Source organism: Grus americana, chromosome 2 (genome assembly GCF_028858705.1).
Source record: "Grus americana isolate bGruAme1 chromosome 2, bGruAme1.mat, whole genome shotgun sequence".
Classification (NCBI taxonomy): domain Eukaryota; kingdom Metazoa; phylum Chordata; class Aves; order Gruiformes; family Gruidae; genus Grus; species Grus americana.
Window position 1 is genome coordinate 114,740,634 of NC_072853.1, and position 21,299 is coordinate 114,761,932.

The 21,299-nt window shown below is 43.2% G+C and overlaps 1 protein-coding gene across 11 annotated transcripts in view; it reads left to right on the top strand.

Annotated features, from left to right (window-relative positions):
• Positions 1–21,299, top strand: part of LOC129203736 (protein phosphatase 1 regulatory subunit 17-like) — a 90,789-nt gene that overhangs the window by 43,281 nt on the left and 26,209 nt on the right. For 8 of the 11 annotated variants that reach the window (XM_054818603.1, XM_054818594.1, XM_054818595.1 and 5 more), the window contains 4 exons: positions 1,931–2,058; positions 2,891–3,002; positions 3,682–4,020; positions 4,950–6,962. The exons of 2 other annotated variants lie outside the window; for them this stretch is intronic. In XM_054818603.1, the coding sequence (XP_054674578.1) occupies positions 1,931–2,058; positions 2,891–3,002; positions 3,682–4,020; positions 4,950–5,006 (636 nt within the window). In that variant the 3' untranslated portion in view covers positions 5,007–6,962. Of the gene's footprint in view, positions 1–1,930; positions 2,059–2,890; positions 3,003–3,681; positions 4,021–4,949; positions 6,963–21,299 lie in introns of those variants that run through there. One more of the 11 variants, XM_054818596.1, reaches the window with a different exon arrangement.

Here is a 21,299-nt window from a genome sequence, read left to right on the forward strand (position 1 = left end):
CACCTGTAAGGGCTGGCACAACTTTTTACCAAACCTACCCACATTGTGCCTCTTCTATCTTTTGCATGGTGCTTTCTAGATTTTTGTTAGCCTTGAGGAAACAACTAGAAATTTGTCTGTGGCCCATTGACTTCTCCCTAGTGACCTGAATGACAGGAGCTTTTCAAGCTCATTTGGGTATGCTTTTTTGATGTCCAGAAGTCCTCGCTCTGATTGTATTTGGCAGTGGGTAGAAGAAATCATGATTACTATGTAGGCACTCCTCACTTGCACCCCACACGCTCACATTTAGAACAAGAAAACTATGTGAGGATCAAGATTAAAGTTTGGGGTGTGGGGCAAATGAGCAATCAGCCAACACTTCATTTAAAGGTGCTCATAACACATCTGACTGCCTCCATGGGGTGCGATTTCTGCCCTGGCCCACAGCATTAAGAGCACCAGCTGTGCTCCACATGGAGCAGACACTTAGGAGGAATCACCTCTGCTGCAGTCACAGGACTGGCCCTATCAAACCACTATTAGTGGCTATGGCTGTTGAGGCTAGATTTTTTTTTTAATTTGTGGCTATGGAACAGTTTTTCCCTGGGTCACACACATCAGGAGTGTGTCTGACACAGCAGCTGTGTTGAAATGGAGATTGAGATGCATTTCTCAAATGCATGGGGAGCATCTTTTGCCCTCTAGCTGAGGCTGATCCCCCAGCAAGGAGGGCTCCCTCATGTGTCATGCCTTTCTGGGACTGAGGGACACATTCAAGCACACACACACAAAGAGATCATCAAAGGACATGATTGCAGGAACCCAAAGAGATCGAGCATTTCTGTGCTTTGCGAATGTGCCTCTTGTTCCTTATCAGTTACAGTGGTCAGCAGTGGAGTGTGGTTTCTACACTGTCTTCCCATGGCTTACAAGACACCTTCTTGCACTCAGAGCCGTTTCAGCGTAATAGGGGAGCGTGTTTTCAGGAGGCAGACAGTATTGTCTCCAAAATCATTTGGATGATGCTGTCTGCATTACTGCCCTGAACAAGGTGTGAAAAGTCAAGGGAAAGTATTTAATGTGGCTAGAAACTTAGACATTTTGATGTCACTTAGTGGGCTGCCATTGTATTAGTCCTGTGCTACAAAGGAGTAACTTGCAAATCTTCTTAGCATTTTTGATGTACCATTCCTGCTTATTCATCTCCCCTGCCTTGAGACATTCCTGGTGTAGGTGGCTACATCAGGGTAGATGTAGATGACCAGTCATACTAAATACCTTCTCTCAGTGAAGAGTAATGGTCACAGTTATGGCATAGATACTCTGAATTTTGGATCAGAACATTTGCTCTGTTGCAGTACTCGCATGTATATCTGTTGCAGTAAGTGTCTGCATTTGGTTAGATAAATCCAATTCTAGGTTTCTAACTGGTAATAGATGAGAAATTATCAGTGTAATACTTAGCAGAAACCATCAGGAAAGACACTTTTCCTTCTCATAGTTCTTACTTATCTTCTCTCCCTTTTTGAAACAGTTTCTAACTTCCAGTGGACAGTACTTTAACCTAAGATTAACCCATAGCAACTCATCCTGCTCAAATATAATGTCTGACAACAGTGCAAAACATCAGAATTTGGCACATTGCATCAGATCTTTGATCAAAGTCCTTTTCAATGGCAAAAATGAAATTCTCACTGGCTCAAGTAGTGCCAGCACTTAATCCTACATGCTTTAGGAGAAAAGGTGGTGACTGGGATGCGAGTGATGCCCCCAGAGCGAACTCACTTGAAGTGCCATCTGGACTTTCACGGCAGCTGTTTACAGACCCCCTGTTGTGCAGGTCAGGCGAGGACCCATGCTGTTTGGGCTGTCAGCTTCAAATGCACTCGACATGGAAGTGCTCAGAGAAAAGTGGTAAAGTGGGGTGTTTTCTTGCTTTTCTGTGTAGTGTACCCTCCATGAAATAGAAGTGATGAAGAGCTCCTGCCAGCACTTCTTGGAGAAGCTGGATGAGATTGAACAGCACCTGACCGAACAGCAGGTGCTGTTTTCCAGCGCAATGCCAGATGAAGGAAGGTAACAGCAACCCAACACGCCTAAATCCAAAGCTAGTATCAGCAACAGCCTGTGGGCACGTGCAACATGTCTGGTCACTTGGGTTACCACAGTACCTCTGGTCAGTGAGGTGCAGCTGTGGGCATCCCACCAGTGGAGGAGAAATGTATTGTGATGTGATTTTTGCTCAGAGGAAAGTCCAGCTTCTCTCCATGCTGTTCAAGGTGCTTAAACATGAGCATTTTGAAGGGAAAGATTGCTCCATAGATGCAGGCTAGATTTTTTAGTGTGCAACTACTATGTTTTAATAGCAATAGGAACACAGGAACAGATCTCCGTCACCTGGGAGCTCGGTGTCCCAGGTCAATGCTGGGTTCAGGGGAGCGATCTCTGACAAATCAGTCCCTTTAGGCCATGTACTTAGTTCTCACGATCAGTGGCGTGATGATACAGGAAAAATTGAACTATCTCTTCATGGACTCAGCCCAAGTTCACAGGGATTACCGAGAAACCTCAGGTTCACAAAAAGTTACTAGGGGCTTCCAGTCTTGAGCTGCCTGAAAGTAGCGCATTTATGCACTCATTGTGCTGGCGGTAAATCAGAAGTGATAAACCCGCCCAGACTCAAGCTGGCTCTGCAACTACAACGTGTTTAATCTTGCAACTGGGATAATCAAATAAATGACAGTCAAGCAGACAATGGCTGTTGTTTATTATTTTGTAAGGTATCCTGTGGTCATGGGTAAAAACAAGACTGCAACAGAGAGGGGGAGATACAGGTGTCACGCTGGGGCTGAGGAAGAGGAGGTTATTCCGTGCTCACTTGAATGGGCTTTCACTGCTGTCCCTACAGCGAGGAAGGCAGACACCTGCAACTCTTACGGCAAGCCGTTCGTCAGGAGGTTGCAGAGCTGGAATTTCGGCTGAATGATCAAGCTTGCCAGGTCAGGGAAGGCATCCTTACGGTATGTTGCACAAGCCACTGCTCTGGGTCGCGTGGGGAGAGTTTAAAGTCTGTCCTGCTATTCAGTGTTCAAAGTGTTAACTCTGAGGTACATCTGAATAAACCTTTCACCACCAAGAATAGGAAGATTTCCAATAACAGACTTACAGTTTACATCTTTGATTCTCTTTGACTATGCTGCTTGAGCTCAACCACCCAGGAAAAGTGCCAATACTTATAGAAGGGACTGTACTCTGCTCTATAAAGGTCCCGTGATTTCCAGAATAAAGTGACAGGCAGTCAGCCTACAGAATTACTGATAAATGGTTAATGGTCTGATTCTTTTCTGGAACAGCTCTCCATTTGATAAGGAAAGGTAAAGAAAATGTAATCAGGGGATCGGTTACTTGTCTTTGATTCTTCCCTGACAAACTTGGGTTAGAGGGTCAAGACTGCAATAGTCACAGATTGAAGTCCATTTGGAGATTTTCCATTAGGCAGTTAGATTTATCTGGAATAAAATGTCCTTTAGGCCTTTCTCCTCCTTTTTACGGCAACATCTCCTTTGCCAGATATTGCATGTCTTCTTCGGACCAAGCAGAAGAAGCAGGCATGCTTCATATACTCTTGTGTATCCTTCTTGATTCCTTTTATTATATTTTTATTACTGCAATATGCTTTTCCTTCTATTTTCTCTGCAGCAGCTGGACCAATTACTAGTAGAACAATCCCATCTGTTTTCTGAACTTGGACTCTCTGATTGGAAGGGAGAAAGAAAAGCCCAGAATAAACAAGCGTTTCCAGATGCTGCTGATACTGCGCATCCTCGAAGCAGGTTCTCAAAAATGGAGCTCCAAAGAGCTCCTAGCAAAACCACCACAGCAACAGGCTCGCTCTCTGCACCCCCAACGCAGTTTCCTACCAGGACAACACCTGATCTGAATTCAGCCGAGTCTGACCCACAGGAGCTCTCCACCAGTAAAAAGGAAATAAAAGGACCTCCCCAAGCAAAAATGGACTTTAAGGCATTTTTACACAATGTAAGGAGATGTTTCAGCCTCACCCTCAAGGTTTTCAGTGGAAGGGATCGCTGACCCCGCAACGTGGTTTTACCGTTCTGTGTCTCGTTGCCACAGCCTGGGTCAGGAGCCTTTCCCACTAAGCCGCGCGTCCATCCGAGGGGATGGAGCCTGTGTTTCGGGGCACTTTCACTCTGAATAGGCAACACAGGTAGAACTGGGACTGGACCTGCCTTGATATTTCTCAGTAAGCTGTGGCAATGATCTAGATGCTCCAGAGAGAAGGACGTATAAATACGTGGATGGTATTTGCCTGGCTTGCTTGAACTTTGAATGTGACTGTTTGACTAATTAGTATATTCAACCTTCTCCCACCGTGTGAAATTAGTAATTTATGGCTTCAATTTGCAGAGACAATTATCCAGTTTTATAAGGGCAGTAAAGGCAGTGAACTGGAAGGTTTGTTGTTTTTCTGAAGAAATTTGAAGTCAGCATTTCTGACTATCTGATCTCACAATGTAACCATAAAAAAAATGTTCGCCTGCCTTTTTTAATATAAAATATGCCTAGAAGATCTCTTAGATAGCTGCTTTGTCATTTAATGGTCTCTTCCACATAAGCATATGTCCCAGTTTTTAAAGGATCGATCATTCTCTTAAATGAAAAATGTAGGGTTAAATTCTGCATAAACACCATGGGAGTGAATGCTCTTAATTGCAGACTTATACTACTTTCTTGATTTATGTTGATATTACTACTGATATTATCAAGCAGAATCAGGTTCCTTAGCACAGAATTCAAAGAATGAGAATGATAGACAGGGAGGAACAAGGAATTGAAATATCTGAGATCATGTTTTGTCATCTTTTGCACCCATTTCCTTTTAAGACTAGTCTTGGTCATTCTCTCAACATACAAAGAAAATAACACTTTTCTCCTTTTTTTTCCAGTTGAAGAAATCTTTCCAAAATTCTTTAGGTAATGATTCAGCAGAAGGAAAAGACTGAAGGAGGACAGACTGATGGATTTGGTTTTTAGTAATTGTGGCCTTTTTCCTGAAATGCATGGTATGTCACAGAAACAAATGAACACGACGTTGCATTACAGAAGGTTCTGATCACAGCAGTTTCACTTGCAATGAGATGACTGGCCAGAAAAGCAGGCATTTTTAAAGGATGTTTCAAAGAGGGGTGCTATGTATTTTGTTGTTCTGTGATTGCAAAACTTAGCATGCTCCTATTGGCAATCACATGGGATAGGGCTGTTCTTTGCAAAGCCATTTAAAAGGAAGAGGTCTTATTTTTGGGAAGAGACCTAAGAACTTGCAAACCGCCCAGGAGATACCACTAGTAGGTATTCTCCTTATAGCCAGTTATTTTAACACAGTCCTTCAATATTAAACCTCAAGCTCAAACTACCTTGTATAGTCCTAGCCACTTTCTAGCTTTTAACTTGCTACTAACTTGGCTCTGACTAATTTTGTGAGGCTTGTATCTACTGTCAGTATCAAACCAGAAGCTTACTGACAGTGTATAAAATGTTAAGTCCCCCCTCTGTCAAACTATTATTGAGGATAGTCTCCTGGCTGTCCTCTTCCTTCTCAAATTTGCTTCACATAAATCCAATTAAAACCAAAATTAGATTAGAAACACAAGATTTTCTATGTTGTTTATCATTGAATCAGAATCCTGGTTCAGTTTTCTGGGGAGGGCACAGAGCCTGGATTCATGCAGAAAAAAGCCACAAGAAAAGACCTCTCAGGTTTGGATCACAGCAAAGAAATTCAACTGGTTCATTTTCAAAGCAGTGCAGTTTGTACTACTGCTTTCAATTTAGCACTTCCCAGACTGTGAGATGTCCTATTGGCTTGTTTGTTTAATGCTCCGGAGGGATCTTAGGTGTCATTTAGGCTTTGGTGTTGCAAATCACAGCTCTGCAAAGGTGCAAATAGAAGTAGCATTTGCACATGTTTAAAGAGAAAATGGAGTTAAACATGCTGAGCAGCCTCGAGGCTCCCTGCACCTCCATGTTTCCACAGATGTTCAGGGTAATAAAATGATTGGGGGAGAGAGGTACATAACATAGGAACTGACAAAATCCTCTACAGCCTTCTGGGCTATGAATTTTACTGGTTGAAATTTGCCCCTTTCTTGAGACCCCACATGGGATTTGTACACCACTTCCACACTATCAAGTGTTTAAGAGTTTATATGTCAAGATTTGTGATTGTGACAGTATCTTCAGGCAGCATGCAAACAGGACCAAAGCATTCTTCACCTAAGTTTTGGTGGAACAAGCAATAAATTTGGCTTAGCGTTTTCTCCCTCCACTGGCATATGAACTGCACTTGCAGATGTTGTACCTCAGTTTGTGGAGGAAGGCAAATAAAGAGCATGGTGAAGCATACACAATGACACCAGTGCTGAAGGTTTCCTGAAGAGAGGACAGCTAAGAAGCTTCCTTACCTCAGCCACACCAGGGCTGTGATTTTCTCCCATGAAACAAGATGCTTTGTGCAAGTGTCACTGCAGCACGATGTGTAAAAGCTCTGTAGGTATGTGATGCTGCAACCACTGTCTGCCTGTCCGCGTGTACAGAAGACAGAATTGGCAGGTGGCAGCTGTTCTTGATCAGAAAGGTCATGCAGGACCTCTGGTGCCATTTGAATTCTACCATTTGTGTTCTCAACCAGGACTGAATCTGACTCTTCCTAACAAAGCTTTCCTGTTTGAATAGTCTCTAGGTTGGTATGTGCAGTCCAGTTCCTCATTTAAATTTAATTATAAAATCATTTCATGCAAGCCATGGGCAGGACAGGGTTCCCCCATATGCAATGCTTAAACACCCACAAATGTTGTTACCATGAACTTGTTTGCATTTATAGCTAGATAACCTTTCAAGTCTTCAATGTTGTTTTAACAGTTAAGCTGTAACCTCGTAGCAATAAAAACCATACTAAGCAATGGGAATGGGAAAAAATCTTCTGACTTACCCTGGAGCAAGAGTGATGTTTCACTTCATAACTCCTCCAAGCATGTTACAAGGATGGCTGGACTAAGCCTCATAATGTGGCTGTTGAAGATGGAAGAGAAAAAAACCCACAGTAATTTTGTGATCAGGAAAGTCTGGGGGTAGCACTGGTGAGCGTGGGAGCCAGCCGTGCACCCACTTAACCTCACAGTGTTACCAACCTTTTAAACTCTATCATTTATTTCCCTTTAGGGCAGTCATAAGCAAATAGGGTGGAAATCTTAATGATAACTCCACAGAATTAATGAAATAATAACATATCTGATTGATAATCATAATTGCCCTAGCTAGCTAGAACCATACAGATTAGCTTGCAAGGCTCACAAGGCAGTAGGTCATATCTTGGGGGTGGGGAGCTACATTACTTATGAAAAGCATTAGCGCTAGGCAGTTTGCAAGTTTGACATCTGAAGAAAACTGACCCTGTGACACTGCAGCCCTGCAGGACTTCTGACCAAAAAAAAAAAAAAAAAAAAAAAGAGGAATGAGGAATGGAAGTATTTGAGCAAAAGGCTGTTTTCCTCCCTATTCCACCTCTCCAAAACTGAAATAGGTAGAACCATTGGCTCTGTTTCACAGGACTGTTGAGGCCCCACAAAGGTCCAATGCAATATAGATCAGACCTGCTATGGAAAAAGCAGGTTCTTCTCCCTGCTCTCCAGTGCTCTTTCTGCATCTCTTGCCTGCAGAAACCTAAAACTGCTGCCTGAAATCCTTGTAACTCCCTGGTAAAGGCTCAGCATTTCCTTTGCCTTGGTCACAATTTCTGGAGTGCGAGGGCAACACGCAGCCTCACCAAAGCACGAGGGAGTAAAGGAGGGGGGCAGGCAGAGGAAGGTCAATAAAAAAATGGTTCCCTTACAAAGACAGAAAATTCAAAGCCTAATGATTGCTTTTGCCCACCCTAGTTCAGTAGCAATTTGTGTCACTTGGATTTTACTTCTTTTGTCATTGTCTTTTGCGTTCATTGGTTTTCCCTGATGCCCCATAAATCTTTAAACCCTGAAGCTAAAAGAGGCTGCATTGTGCACCAGCTTGAATATTGATTTTGCTAGAGAGTATAAAATCTAGAGAGATAATAAGGAAATCCATCTAAGGTACCCTGCCAAGGGCTCCCATTAGTTGCTTTACCAGGCATCAATTCAATAAACCCTCGAGAGCAGCACATGAATAAACATCAGAGCCTCTCTGGCATGTTAATGCATCAGTTGCCTAATTGTCAATGCTGCCAACAGACTCCAAGAAAAGTAGTATCTTGGGAGTTCAGCCCCTTCCAGCTTCAAGTCCAAAGAAGACTTGACACTGGCTTAGAAGAAGGCAGGGCTCAGGAGAGGGGGCGTGACAGCCAAATAACGTAGGCACGACTGCTATGAACGTGGCGCTGACCTGCTGGATGCACAGCCCAGCTCTATGCACGCCGGGCGCGCTGCCTCCGTATTGCATTCCCAGCACGTAGTGATGAGGTGCCCCAGGTCGGGCCTATGGCTTTCCCTGTGCAGGACTGAAATTTGTGTTTGGGGGAAAAAAAAAAAAAAAAGTCTCAAATTTTGGCCTCAAGCAATAGGAATAAACTGGCCCTGAGCTGCTAGATATGAATTACTGTCTCCTCTAGGGCTGCCAGTGAGCCTGGGTGGCAACAAGCTGGAGTCTTATTCTGGGCTCTGCCGTGTGTTTTCCCTGTGACCAGGTTCTTTTTCTTTACCCCGTGGGGACCCTTATTCCTGGCACAGCTTCTTTCTGTCTTATCTAATGAGGTTTTAAATTCCTCGCAGAGAAGTTATTCTCTCCTAATGTGTTCATACGGTGCCTGGCACAATAGGGGCCTAATATCAGTTGGGACCTCTACTTGCTGCTGCGATAATAATTTTATGAGCAGCCTTTCATTAAGATCCATCGCTACTTAAGAAACAGCTGCACTGTCACTTTATAAGGCTGTTGACTGGTTTAACTCCCTCTGCTCCAGAAACAAGGTTCTGATCTTCCCTGTAGAAATGGATATGGGTAAAAGAGGCCAAAGCATGAACAATAAGGTAATTTTGCTATCAAATGGGAAAATTCAGAATCAGAACATCTGAGACTTCCAGGAATTAAAAAAAAATGAAACAACGTTGTTCTCACCTCGCTAGAGAGGTACATTTGAATTCATCCATCTTCATTTCATTCTTTTCCATTGTCTTTCAATGGGCACATCGCTCACTCAATTAGCACAGATCACAGCTAGTAAGAGGGACACAGGTGTGTCCCATTGAGGCTATTCAACCTTAATATGGGAAACATTTATTACCATGACAAATAATACAGAACACCGGAAGCCTTTTTCTGAATTCCCCTCCATTAAAATGCAAAAGAAGCCTGTTAGAACATTAAAGCTTATAGTTAATGATAGTCACAGAAGTAGTGAGGAGGCAAGAAGCACGAGAGAACAAAAGTTAGGAGCTAAGGAATTTTTTTATTATTATTTTTCTCCTCCAATCCTAAGGGAGCGTGAGGGCTCCCTGTGGCCTCATCTGAAGATGTTGGCGTATGTATCCCTTGCATGTCGTTGGCAAGCTCTGGCCCTGTCACCTGCAAAAGGCTTCTGCAAATAGGCAGGTAAAATATTCTCTCTTTTCTGTTCTCTGCTTAGTCAGCTGTCTCCAGGAATGGCTGCACTAAGTATTTATTAGAGGGCCTTTAGGTAAAGCAAGCATCTGCTAAGGGTGGCAGGCTGCTGGGGATCCCAAAAAGAAGCAGAATGAGGGTCCTGTGTTCCAGAGGGGTGGTGAGGAAAACTGCGGTGCCTATCTTGACATTCCCATACACCACCCCGTTCCAATTTCACTGTATGTTTTTTTGGGAGATTGCTTTACAACAGCTCCCAGTCTGTGAAGATACAGTGAGATATAACTTTCACAACAAGTAGAGCTTCCTTTTTAACAGACAGCTCAAGTCAAGCTATTGTAGCCCTACTGTGAAACAAGGGGTGTGGGGGGGGGGTGTGTGAACAGACTGTAGTTAGGTATTACCTTGCTGGTAAAGGTTGCCTGGACTTTCTGGAGGTTTTTCTAAACTACTGACTGAAAGAGAAATTATGGGGAGTAGGAAATAGTTGCAGTCACATAGGAGGGGGGGGGGAAAGAAAAACCTAATTACTTGAAAATGAGAGTCTGTTATACTAGTGACACTTCTGTAGTGTCCTGCATAAGGGCTCCACTGCCCTTAATTTTTGATCTACAAGGAATAGCAATAATGAGAAAAATGTTACTCTTATTACATCAGGAGAGCTGTTCCAGATCTAGGGTCGCTTTAATCGGAGCAGAGCACGTTGGAAGCAGGGTAGCCTGGACTCCTCGCATCCTTGTCCCATTTAACAAACAGAGAAGTGGAAGCAAGGGCACCCGAGTCATCCCAAACCAGGCCAGGCAAATGCGAGAGGAGCCTTTCTCAGGGTTCTTTCTTGGGTTTCCTGCTGAGCTAACACACAGAGGAGTGAGAATGTGTGTGGCTGCGGGTGGAGGGGAGCTGGAGTGAGGTCCAGGGAAATTTGGAGCAGCTGATGCCAAAGAAATCTCATTCTGGGAGCTGATGCAATAGCCTCGTGGTGTCAGCAGGCCGTATCCAGCTGTTGCCTAGCAAGCCCATCCTCAGAGACAGGCATCGAATTGCTGCCAAACCAGGCAGCAGCTGGGCTGACTGCCACCCGGGCAGGAGGTGAACAAAGGGGCTTGTGAGCAGCAGGGGGGAAATGTCGTAGCTGTGGATGGGACAGGGGAATCTGAAAACAAGGGGCAGGCACAGAAAGAACGACAGTCGAGCAGGTATAATGAAAATGAGAGACCTGAATTGAGACACCTGAAACTAGACAAAGGAGGAATGAAGCAGAAGTTCATCTATGTGTAGATTCATCTGTTTAAAGGTAGCCCAGAGGTAGTCCAGTACACAGAATTCCTTCAATGAAATAAGTAAGCTGACTTAACCCTCACTTAGAAACCTGGGGAAATAAATCCACTTGTTGCTCTTCCCAAGGACACTTATGAGAACTTCAGGATCACAGACAAGCAAAGGGGTTAAAGGCCATGGTCAGATTAAGACAAAGCACAGAAGAACAGTCAGTTTAAGGCTATCCAAGTCCTCAATATAGCACCCAGTGGTTAAGAACGTAAGAAATGGGCTACAGGGCCAGACCACCTGCGACAGGACTGTATCTTTGACAGAGAAACTAGGAAATGCTTTTCAGGGAGAGCCTGACTACTTTTTTGCAGGCTGCTCTCCTCATATGTCCCCAGCAGCCACAGCAACTGGATAAGGGACATTAGAATGTGTGTTCCTGCCTGTCTCCATTAGCATCTGTTAATGTTACAAAAAATCACAGAAAGACAGGTAAAGAAGGACCTCTAAGATCATCTAATCCAACATCCCGTTTAATGAGGGACTAGCCTGCTGCCTTCTCCATTAAGATGTCTGATCCTTTTTATACCCTCCTACCATGAGCTCCCACTACTTCCTGTGAAATAAAGTCCAGAAATTTGCTACTTGCTGTCTGAACTCTTCTGTTTTATCAGTTTTAAACTGATCTACTACTTTTGATGAATGGCCTCTAACTCTACCAATCTGCAAGATTTGGTGCAAAAGCATTCTGCATGCACCTTCACCACCACTTTCCCGATTCTGTAACCCTGAGGAGCCTAGCATCTCCAAGCCAAAGAGCCCCGGCCCCTTTAGTCTTTTCTCTCCAGGTGGTTCCTCCATCCCCTTAATCTTTTCCGCCCAAATCTGTCTGGATACCAACAAAAGGTTTCTGGATTTTCAACTTTCTACATTTGTTTCCGAAGTTGTTAGAAATTCCAGGGAATTTTCTCCCCCAGTCCAATTTACAAAGTCATCTTTATTATAGCTACTTATTTCTGCTGCTATTTTCCAATCTTACTGGAAAGAGCTGAGTCTGAAGCTGTTGCCCTCTTCTATCAGAAATATCCTAGAGGAGAGCTGAGTCCTTATGAATTTTGAGCAGAATCATCATAGCCTGCAAACAAATGCTCTGCCTCAAGCTCTGTTTTGCTCTTCTGCATCTTCTCTCAAAGTTCAACTCTTGCCAAATCCAAGTCTTTACTCAATTATAAATATTCCTCTGTCATCACTGGAAGTCTTATGGAAAGTATACAGTCTCTTCTCCTTATCAAAGTCAAAAAAATAAATACTTGGAAGAATGAGGAGATGTTGGGCTGACAAACGATATGGGATTAGAATGAAGACAGAAGGAAGAGAGAGAAGGACGGTGTGAAAGAGAGAGGACTGAGGAGAAAAGCAGAGTCAGATGTACAGGTGGCTGCAGACAGGAAAAGCAGGAAGCCTGGGTCTCTGTGCGAGGGGCTGTGCTTATGTGGCAGAACGGCTATTGGGAAAGGGTGTTCTGTCTTTCCTGGGAACCCATGAGGAAGGCAGGGAAGGTCACAGATGCTCCTTGCCCACCTAATGCAGCTCCTGGACAGTAGACACCTATCTATGGTGAAGAAAAGCCAGGGATGGACTTTAACAAAGCATCCGGGCAGAATAAATTTGCAGATCCTGGCTAGGACTGGCAGATGGATAAATGATTCTCCCCATGTTCTGTATGATTGTGCAGACACTTTCTGTTACTGTTTTCCCCTTAGTTCATAGTTTTACTCCTTCTTTACTCTTTTACTCTTTACTTCTGCTATAAGAGCTCTGTAGATTTATTTATTTTTTTTAATATCATATCCTCTCAGATTCAGTCTTTTTTGTGCTCTGAATTGTAGCCAGCCTGTCAGGTAAAGATTTGGAGTCCACAAAGACAACCTCAGAGAGTCTCATTGGGAATATTTAAGCAAGAGGATGTGTTGGTCTTCTGCTAGGCAGCTAGCAGTGTGAGATCGCAGCAAATTCAATACAAGAGGGATGATGTTAACACAGTTAAGCATGAATTTAGACATGTCACTGCTAATCCCTAGATTAACAAGAGGGAAGGAAATGTGTCAAAATAATAAAGTACCTATTAAAAAGGCTGTTGAGACAGACACTGATCCATAGTTAGCACCGATAGATGACAGAACATCGTCAGTGAAGCGTGAGCCGTCATCTGGCAGCACTCTGTTCTGCAGAAACCAGATGAGTTAGGGACTTATGTCAGACTCGCTGGGGATTTCCAGATACTGAAAAAAGAAATAAGGAAAGAAAACTTGGAAGAAAAAAAAATTAATATTTTTCTTAAATCTTGACCTTAATTTGGAGTCCTTAGGACTTCCTCCTTTTGTTCTCTGGCTCCACAGGGGTAAATGATGATCCATCAGGGTATTCATACGAACTCTGTAACACTGCTGTCATAGTCACTGAAGCCCTTTGGAGGAATAAATTAATCACTCTCTTTTAGATCATACAAGGAAGGAGGATAAAGGTCTCAGAGGAAGACAGGTAGGAACCCCAGAAGTCTAAGACATCTGGAGACACTTGGAGACTGTGAAGCATAGGACTTCTCAGGCACTAATCCCATGCTGCTGATTCAGTTCATCAGCTAACAGCATGTATGTGAAACTCTGGCTAATGCTGCTGCTTAATGTTTGTTAGTGGTTATGCTTTCCAGAGGGGAAAGCAGAGTCTGTAAGTTGGTTTTTAAAGATGCCCTGGGATGAGCCCACCATCCCCCTCTGGGGGGGGTTGTGGGAGAGCCGTGCTACAGCCCAGGGCAGCAGAAGGCAGACGGTGGTTGGGGCCAGAGCCTTGGCTATGCCTGGCTTCTGGATGGTATGCTTGGCACCAGCAAGAGCTCAGAAATCATTAAATGAAAAAAAAAAAAAAGTGTGTGTGGTATTTTTTTAATTGCCTTATGGTTTTGAGCCTCATTCAAGATTTTCCCTATAAGCAGGAGGTCTAGGAACTTAGCTGGATGTGTCATTCTATATCTTATTAGGAAAGTAAGTGGCATACAGTATTATATGTGCTTAGGCATAAGGTCCATGGCAAAATGAAAGAGGAACCTATCCATCTCTCTTTGGTATGACTTAAGAAATACCTGCTTGCTATCCTTTGAAGCTGTCTCAGCCCAGCATTCATTAATAGAGCATCACCTTTCAGTGAAAGAAAAGGGGTTTTTTCCAATCTCCTATGAAATAGTTTTCTTACTTCTCCTTTCTGTGCTCTATGTTCAAATCTGCCTGTACTTCTCAAAAGAAGGTTATGTATCTATTGGTGTTTTAAGGTATAAATTTGATATCTGATTGTTTTTATAGCTTGGGTTCTTAATTATACCACTCCAAAAGAAACATTTCAAGGATAAAGATTAATTACTTTTAATGTTGCTTCATATTTGCTGTGCTGCAGATAATGTTTTGTTTTAAGTAAGTGGAAACAGGTGTGTAACAATTGATTAAATTAAATTAAACAAGCAAATAGGGAATGAAATGCACATGGCTATTTTCAAGGCGAGATATTGTAAACACTAATTAAGCAGCTGGAAATCAATAACTACACAAAACTATTCCCTCTTCCCACTTTTATGAGATGGAGGAAGCCCTGATGTTTTCAATCATGACATTGTTATTTATACCTTGCAGAGGTATAAATAAGAGGTGCCCATAACCAGGCCAGCCATAACATGGATGCAGCCACCTGAATTTTCTTATCTGGGCCCTTCTGAATCCTGTAGAGGCCCAAGAAGCATGATGTAGTACCACTTTCACACTGCCCATTGATTCCCAAAAGAGAGAATGACTTGTCCAAAGTCAATCATTTTCAGAACTAATTAGCAAAAATAATCCTCCATTCCCCTTCTGGCTAAAATTAAGTCCTTTTATATAAAATAAGGGATGGCTAATACCTTTCTAGTGCTGAATTACCATGCAAGACTACTGTAAATTTTGTGTGTATATGAATAAGAAAGAGTTAGAAAGGGGAGAAATGGATTTGCAAAATTCTCCAAAGGCCTCAGTATTAATTTCTGCTCTTAGAGAGTTCCCATTAGCATTGACCTTCTTAGTCAATAGATGTGCTTCCTGCAGAAGCACAGGCAGGCTCTTGACTTTTGCACCTAAAATCAGTTCGATGGGTTTTTCTACTACTGCTAGCAGAAGTCAACACAGCTAAGTCAGTGCAAGAACCTACCTTCCAGTCTGTTTTGTGCAATCCCACACACAGCTGTTTTTACAAAGCTCCTTGCAGCTCCCCATGCTCTGGCCCACAAAAGGCAAATGTTGGATGCACAGAGGATCCACAGCAGATAACTTGCCTCGTGGTGTTGATTTCCCAGGTGTCCCCGTGCTGGTTAAGGAAGGAGTTTCCCTGTACCCAATGGAGCGAGGCCTGTGCTGGCCGAGGAGGGGCAACAAGTCCTGCTGCTCAGAAACTGGTGGCCAGCCCTGCCTGCTTAGTATTTGCATTCACAAAGCCTAGTTCTGAGGTCTATGGGAGATCGTTAAAAATAATAATTTAAAAAAAAAAAAAAAAAGTGTGTGGAGAGGACAGAGATGCAGTCTTCTCTTTTTGTCCCTGGGGGCCCCCGGGAAGGTGAGTGGAACAGGTTCAATCTCCATCCCATGCACACCATCTCCAGCTGTTCCTGAATCAAGTCTGGGTATGTTTCAGGGACAGGATGGGGAGTGTCACAGGGTCTGGATGGATGGAGCTGTTCCACTTGACATAAACAATTAGAAATTAATCAGAACACAGAGTGGACTATGCCCACGTTTTCCTCCCTGCATCTTCCTACCACCATGATCTCCTCTCCCTGCTGCTCCAACAAGGAAGCCATAAAAATATTATTCCTGAGGAGCGTGACTTGGAGGGGCAACAGAGGGAGCAGGGAGGCTCGGAGGCTCTTCTCCTCTCTTAGCTTTACAGGTATGTACCTGCAGCTTTTTTTTTTTTTTTTGTTATAAGTATATGCGGACGTTTAAGTGGAAGGCTAGGTTTACTATCACTGGAGCACCTTCAGCAGGGCCCCGTGCTGCTGCATTCACAAGGTCTCTGGTCCTACTTCCACATGTATAGGAGCATTCGTGACAGTGGCTGTAGAAAGTGGGCACCATGGTATTACTCTTCCACAAGATCCTCATAGAGGTTTGCTTGCGGCTGGAAACTTGTGGTGTTTGGTTTAAACATACGTCATACCTTTGGTGGATGAGAGTTTATCTAATGAAAAGAGGGTTTAGTTCAACTTGTTTTCAAAACCTACTTGCTGGAACATCTATCAGCCTTTTCTGTCATGTTTTATGTTAATAATTTCCTGGCCCTGCTGAACAAAAATAAGTCCTCTGTGGTCTCACTGGACCATTCTAAAAGAGATGCGGCTCTCACCTGCCTCTGCAAAATTTCCTGATATTAGCAATTATTGTTCTGATGTTTCATCACTGATAAGTAGGAAACCTACCAAAGAATGGGGATTTAATTAAACTACAGGCAAAGAGGCACTTGATGGTTGGGCACTGCTCGAATTGAAGCAGTCTTTAATAAAATAACTGAAATAGATACCTACGACTGCATATCAGCTTCACAAACATTCCTCTCTATGACATTACTCTGGCATTGTTCTCTTCACATAACCTAAGTAGTCTCTCTTCACTGTGATATTACTTCAAAAAAGATGTTTTTCCAATGCCTTGTGGGCCTAAATAGTCATGGTGAGAGTGAATATGTGCGTGATTGCCCTCAGAGGAAGAAGAGTCGTCCAGCTCATTCTGGTGATGTCAAAACTCTATGTGCATAATGGAAATTGTATTGCGTTACTTGATTAATCAAGCACATTTTCTGTGTATTGTGGCAATGCTCCTTATTCTAATGGATGCCTCATTAGAAACATCTTCCTGGTAAGGTATAAAATTTGCATTTCTGAGACAATGGAGAGTTTCACCTCCTGAGGTCCAGACTCCATTGAAGTCACTCTTCTGGGAGAGTTTCCAGTTTTTATGTTGTGTTGGGAAATTAACTTTGTGCCATCTTGGCCCCATTAAACCAGTGGGAGTTTTGCCTTGGACTGCAGTAGAATTAGGATTTTGTGCACTCTATAATAATTGAACTGGAAATTATAGGAGCACAATCTTCCTTCTGCCCTATTAATGAGCTTAACAACTTGCTAGGAGCAAGCTTCTGCAGATAAGGAATCTGTGCAAGTATTTACACAAATCCCACATGAAGCAAAGCTTATATGTCTCGAATGAATGAAATGTAATGTACCCATGCTGGGCTCAGTGTTCAGCAGCTTGCTGCCAAACCTTCAGCCGGGCTCGAATCTATTGATGTTGTAGGAAGAATGGATAGAATGCTAATGACTAAATACACATTTTTTGTATTAGAATTGCAAGTTTGAAATGCAGGCACTGAAATTAAGGGGAATTTTAGACTTGGTTTCAATGGAAGTAGAACTGCTTCTACAAATCTCATCCAGCATGGTTCGTTCTTTCTTTCCTCCCTCCTTTCTTTCCTCCCTTTGAAATATTTTGTGCTATCTCCTTTGTACCATCACTTGTAATGGAAGAGATGTCCCAGGCCGAGGACACCATCCTGCTCTGAATAGCAGGCAGTAATTTGCTTAGCAATAGGAACCAAGCAAGGACTATTGGCACACTTTCTTCCTCCTTCCCTTCATTTTGCTCTATGGGCTGGATTGGCAATCTGAAAGTTGAGGGATATGGGATGAAGACAATGGCCTGCACAAGTGCTGCCGCTGGTGCAGCACCACTGCTATCCTCTGGGCAATCTGGGATGTCTCAGGATCCACCATGGCATGCAACAGCCTCTTATTTCCCCTCAGCACAGCTATGCTCCTCAGGAGGCAGGGCCACAAACCAGGCAGCTGTCAGTCAGTTGCAAAAAATCCTTGTACTCTGCAGAAGACAAGAGTGCTCTTGTTCTGACACCTTCTCTCAACAACACAGCACAGAAAGGCCTTGTACAGATCTTTTGAGCAAGCTGTTAAGGACAGAGGCATTCAAATAAGTGAACTAGGAGATGTTTTGATTTGCTTCATTGATCAGCACAATATGATCTCTTTATCATCTCTATTATAGCTCCTTAATTGTGGAAGTAAAAATGTTTTCTCAAAAAAACCCCCCAAAAAACCAACAAACCACCAAAACAGTCACAAATTATAATACTCACAATACACACACACACACATATATATTCTGTAGGTATGAAAAAAACCACAAACCCAACTGTTTTCTTCAAAAGCATATCCTGATAAGAAAACTGCAGTCCTCAGCCTGCCATCATCACGTGATGGCCATCATGGCTCTGACTGGGTCAGCCAGATGACTAGGCAAGGATTTACATTAGACATTAGTAAATGATGACACCCAGAATGCAGCGGCAAAGACTTGGCATGTTGAAGACTGCTTTCTTGAACTTTGACCCTCTGTCTTCTCTAGACAGCAACAATTAATCTATTACCATTTCTCATCTACTGAATTTTTCAGGACTGTAAGTACTGAAAATTAGTTTTCCTTTGCGAAGTCAAAAGAAAAAAAAACAACCTCAGGGTATGGAAAGATATGTTCTTATGTCTTTCTGCAGAGGGGAGGTGCTGAGAAATACCAGAGATGCAGCTCAATGCTTGCCGCTGACTGAGCAACGCTGGACAAGTCAGCATCTCTGCCCAGGTCCCCCCTTGAGACCTGAGCCAGCCACAAACTGAAGTTTGTCAGCACAGCGATGCGCTCTCGTCGCACCGTAGCACCGTGACTAGCAAAGAGCTTGTGGTGCTGCTGTAACACAGAGAATAAAGAGTGAGTAGGCTTTTTCAAGGTGCTTGCAGCAAACTGGAAATTCCCAGGGAAGTTGAGAGGAGGCAGTATTTACCTTCCCTGATTTCTTTGAAAACCCTCCCGCGCAGATCACTCAGCTCCTTGCTGCTTTGTTTCATACCCTAGGTTGAGAGACGTGTGGTCTGGTTTCAATCTAGCCTAGTTTATTCCTCTTTTAATAAAGTGTTTACTGGATAACACATGCTGAAGTATCCTTTGACAGGAAAGTTCACAGGCATTGCCTCAGATGTCTACATCTCTTTGCCATCCTGCTGGGAGGCACAGACAGGGAGATCCTGAGTTTGCTAATGAGCCTGCGTCTCGTCTCTAGGCTGAGAGATAAGCACATGTGGTAGGCACTGGCATTTGTCACAACCATGCATGTAATTTCCAGACAGAAAACATATTTTCTTCCCAGGTTTGCAGTCTAGTAAAACAAGGCAGCCAGCGTGGAGGGGGTTAGAAAGGAGAACAAACACAGCGGTGTTTTAGAAGCTGTTTAATATTTTAAGCTATGAGTGCAGAAGGGCTGTGATGATGATATTTAAAAATATAATGCTCGGATGCATAGTTAGAAATGCTGTAAACTTGTTAAGTCTATAGCGTTTTAGCAGAAAGACCCTGTGTGTCAATGCACGGGGAAGACACTGATATCTGCACCTAATTAACATCAGACATTAGAGGGTAGGGTGAGGAATGGCCGTGGGTGCTCCAGGAAAAGGAGCAACATGGCAGATCTAATGCCCCTGGAAAGGGAAGGAGAGAAACTTCTCTCACAGGGGGAGGGCAGCTTTCACCCCACCCCAGCTCCCACCTTGCTCCATGCTGCATAAAAGTGATTCATTTAAGGAGAAGCACAGGTTACATGGGCCAGAGGTCATCTGCTGCTGCTTTGTCCCAAGTCCCCCTGGCATATAGTTTTCCACTACCATCTGCCATTTGCTGGATTTTTACATCTGTCTTTCCCTAAAAGTAACCCCTCAAAGCCCCCTGACGTAAGGATCAATCAAAACCATGAAACAGAGTCTGTAGGAGCATCAAACTTGAAAACTTCACTCTGTTATATAAAGCCACATATTCTTTCCTTGTTTTCTCCTGGCTTACTCCTCCTGAAGCAAGCAGGAAGACTTGGTTATAGACTAGATATATGAGAAAATGTTAAATTAACTATCTAAATGTAAAAGCACAGGTTAATCTAGAATCATTTTCATGTCAATTTAGTGTGATTGATAGGTTTTTTTCCCTTGGCTTTGCACAACGAGCCTTGGCATGACACTGACTCTTGACAGAGACACTCCCTTTGCCACTCTAAATGGGGTTATTTTCTTCCAGCCTTTTAGGTCTCCTTCGTAACCCCCCTAAACCTTTGCAGGGGCAGCAGGACAGACGTTTGCATGAGAGCCATCTGTCAGGGTAGAGAGAAATCCCAGACTCCTCTGGGCCTCAGAGACTGCTCCAGCCTCAAAGGTTTCACTCAGCAGTACAACAAACACAGATGGTTTCCCTCATGGACCTGGGACAAACGTGCTGCCTTTCAGGACATGGCCGTGATTTTCCTCAAGTAAGCCTTCTGTTTAAAACGCATGAGCTATCTATATGTTTGGGTCTGTGATAAATGCAACTTACGCCCCTATACCCATATTTTTTTATTTATAAGGGAAAATGTAAATGTTTATGATCATTTGTGTGAAAAGTTAGGCACACTGAGTGCAGGTTTCAATCTATTGCACTTTTAACCTCCACAACTTAAAGAGAAACCACCGAGGACAAGTTTTGACAGTACATCAAGCAATCTGTTTGATAAAAAAAACAACACTGCACATTGATCTGTTGATCGAACTGCTCTGGCTGCCAAGTAACTTATTTAATCAACCATAGTCTGTTTTATACCTATGACAACATTTATAAAGTGACCAAATGAATAAATTGGTCCTTACAAGATACAATTCCTTAATTCTCCTTAAAACCCCCCTGGGACGGTTTTACATGTGAACGTACTGTGATAGGACTCACCTGATGGTCTCTGGCATCTTGTTTCTCTCCTATGCAGCACAGTCTCACCTCCTTCCCAGCAGACTCATCCTTGCCTCTGCAGGCAGCATCAGCTGCTCTGCTCCACACCCGTGCCTCGTAGGCTGCCTCCTTTGCATATTTGCCATTTTTTCCAGACCATAATGTTTATTTAAAAGACAGTGTTTTTTAAAGAGGACCAGCATAGAAATCCATCACAGTAGAACTATTTTAATGATGGTACAGAGGAGAGCAGAAAAGGAGAAAGCACAAGCATTTTAAATGTCCCATGGAGCCTGAGGTTTGCTAGCCTCTGTGTTCGGCCAAGCTGAGTGATCTACTTGGAGTAATTCCCCTCCCATCCCAATTTTGGGATTTTTATTTAATTTAAGACTTCTAAAAAAACAAACTTCCCCTCCATGTATTATGAATCAAGGCATAACAACAGTGTTGTTCTACCAGGACTTCCTCAAAAACCAACCCTCCACAACCGTCACGCTAGTCCTGTTTCATTTATCACATATGAGCTGG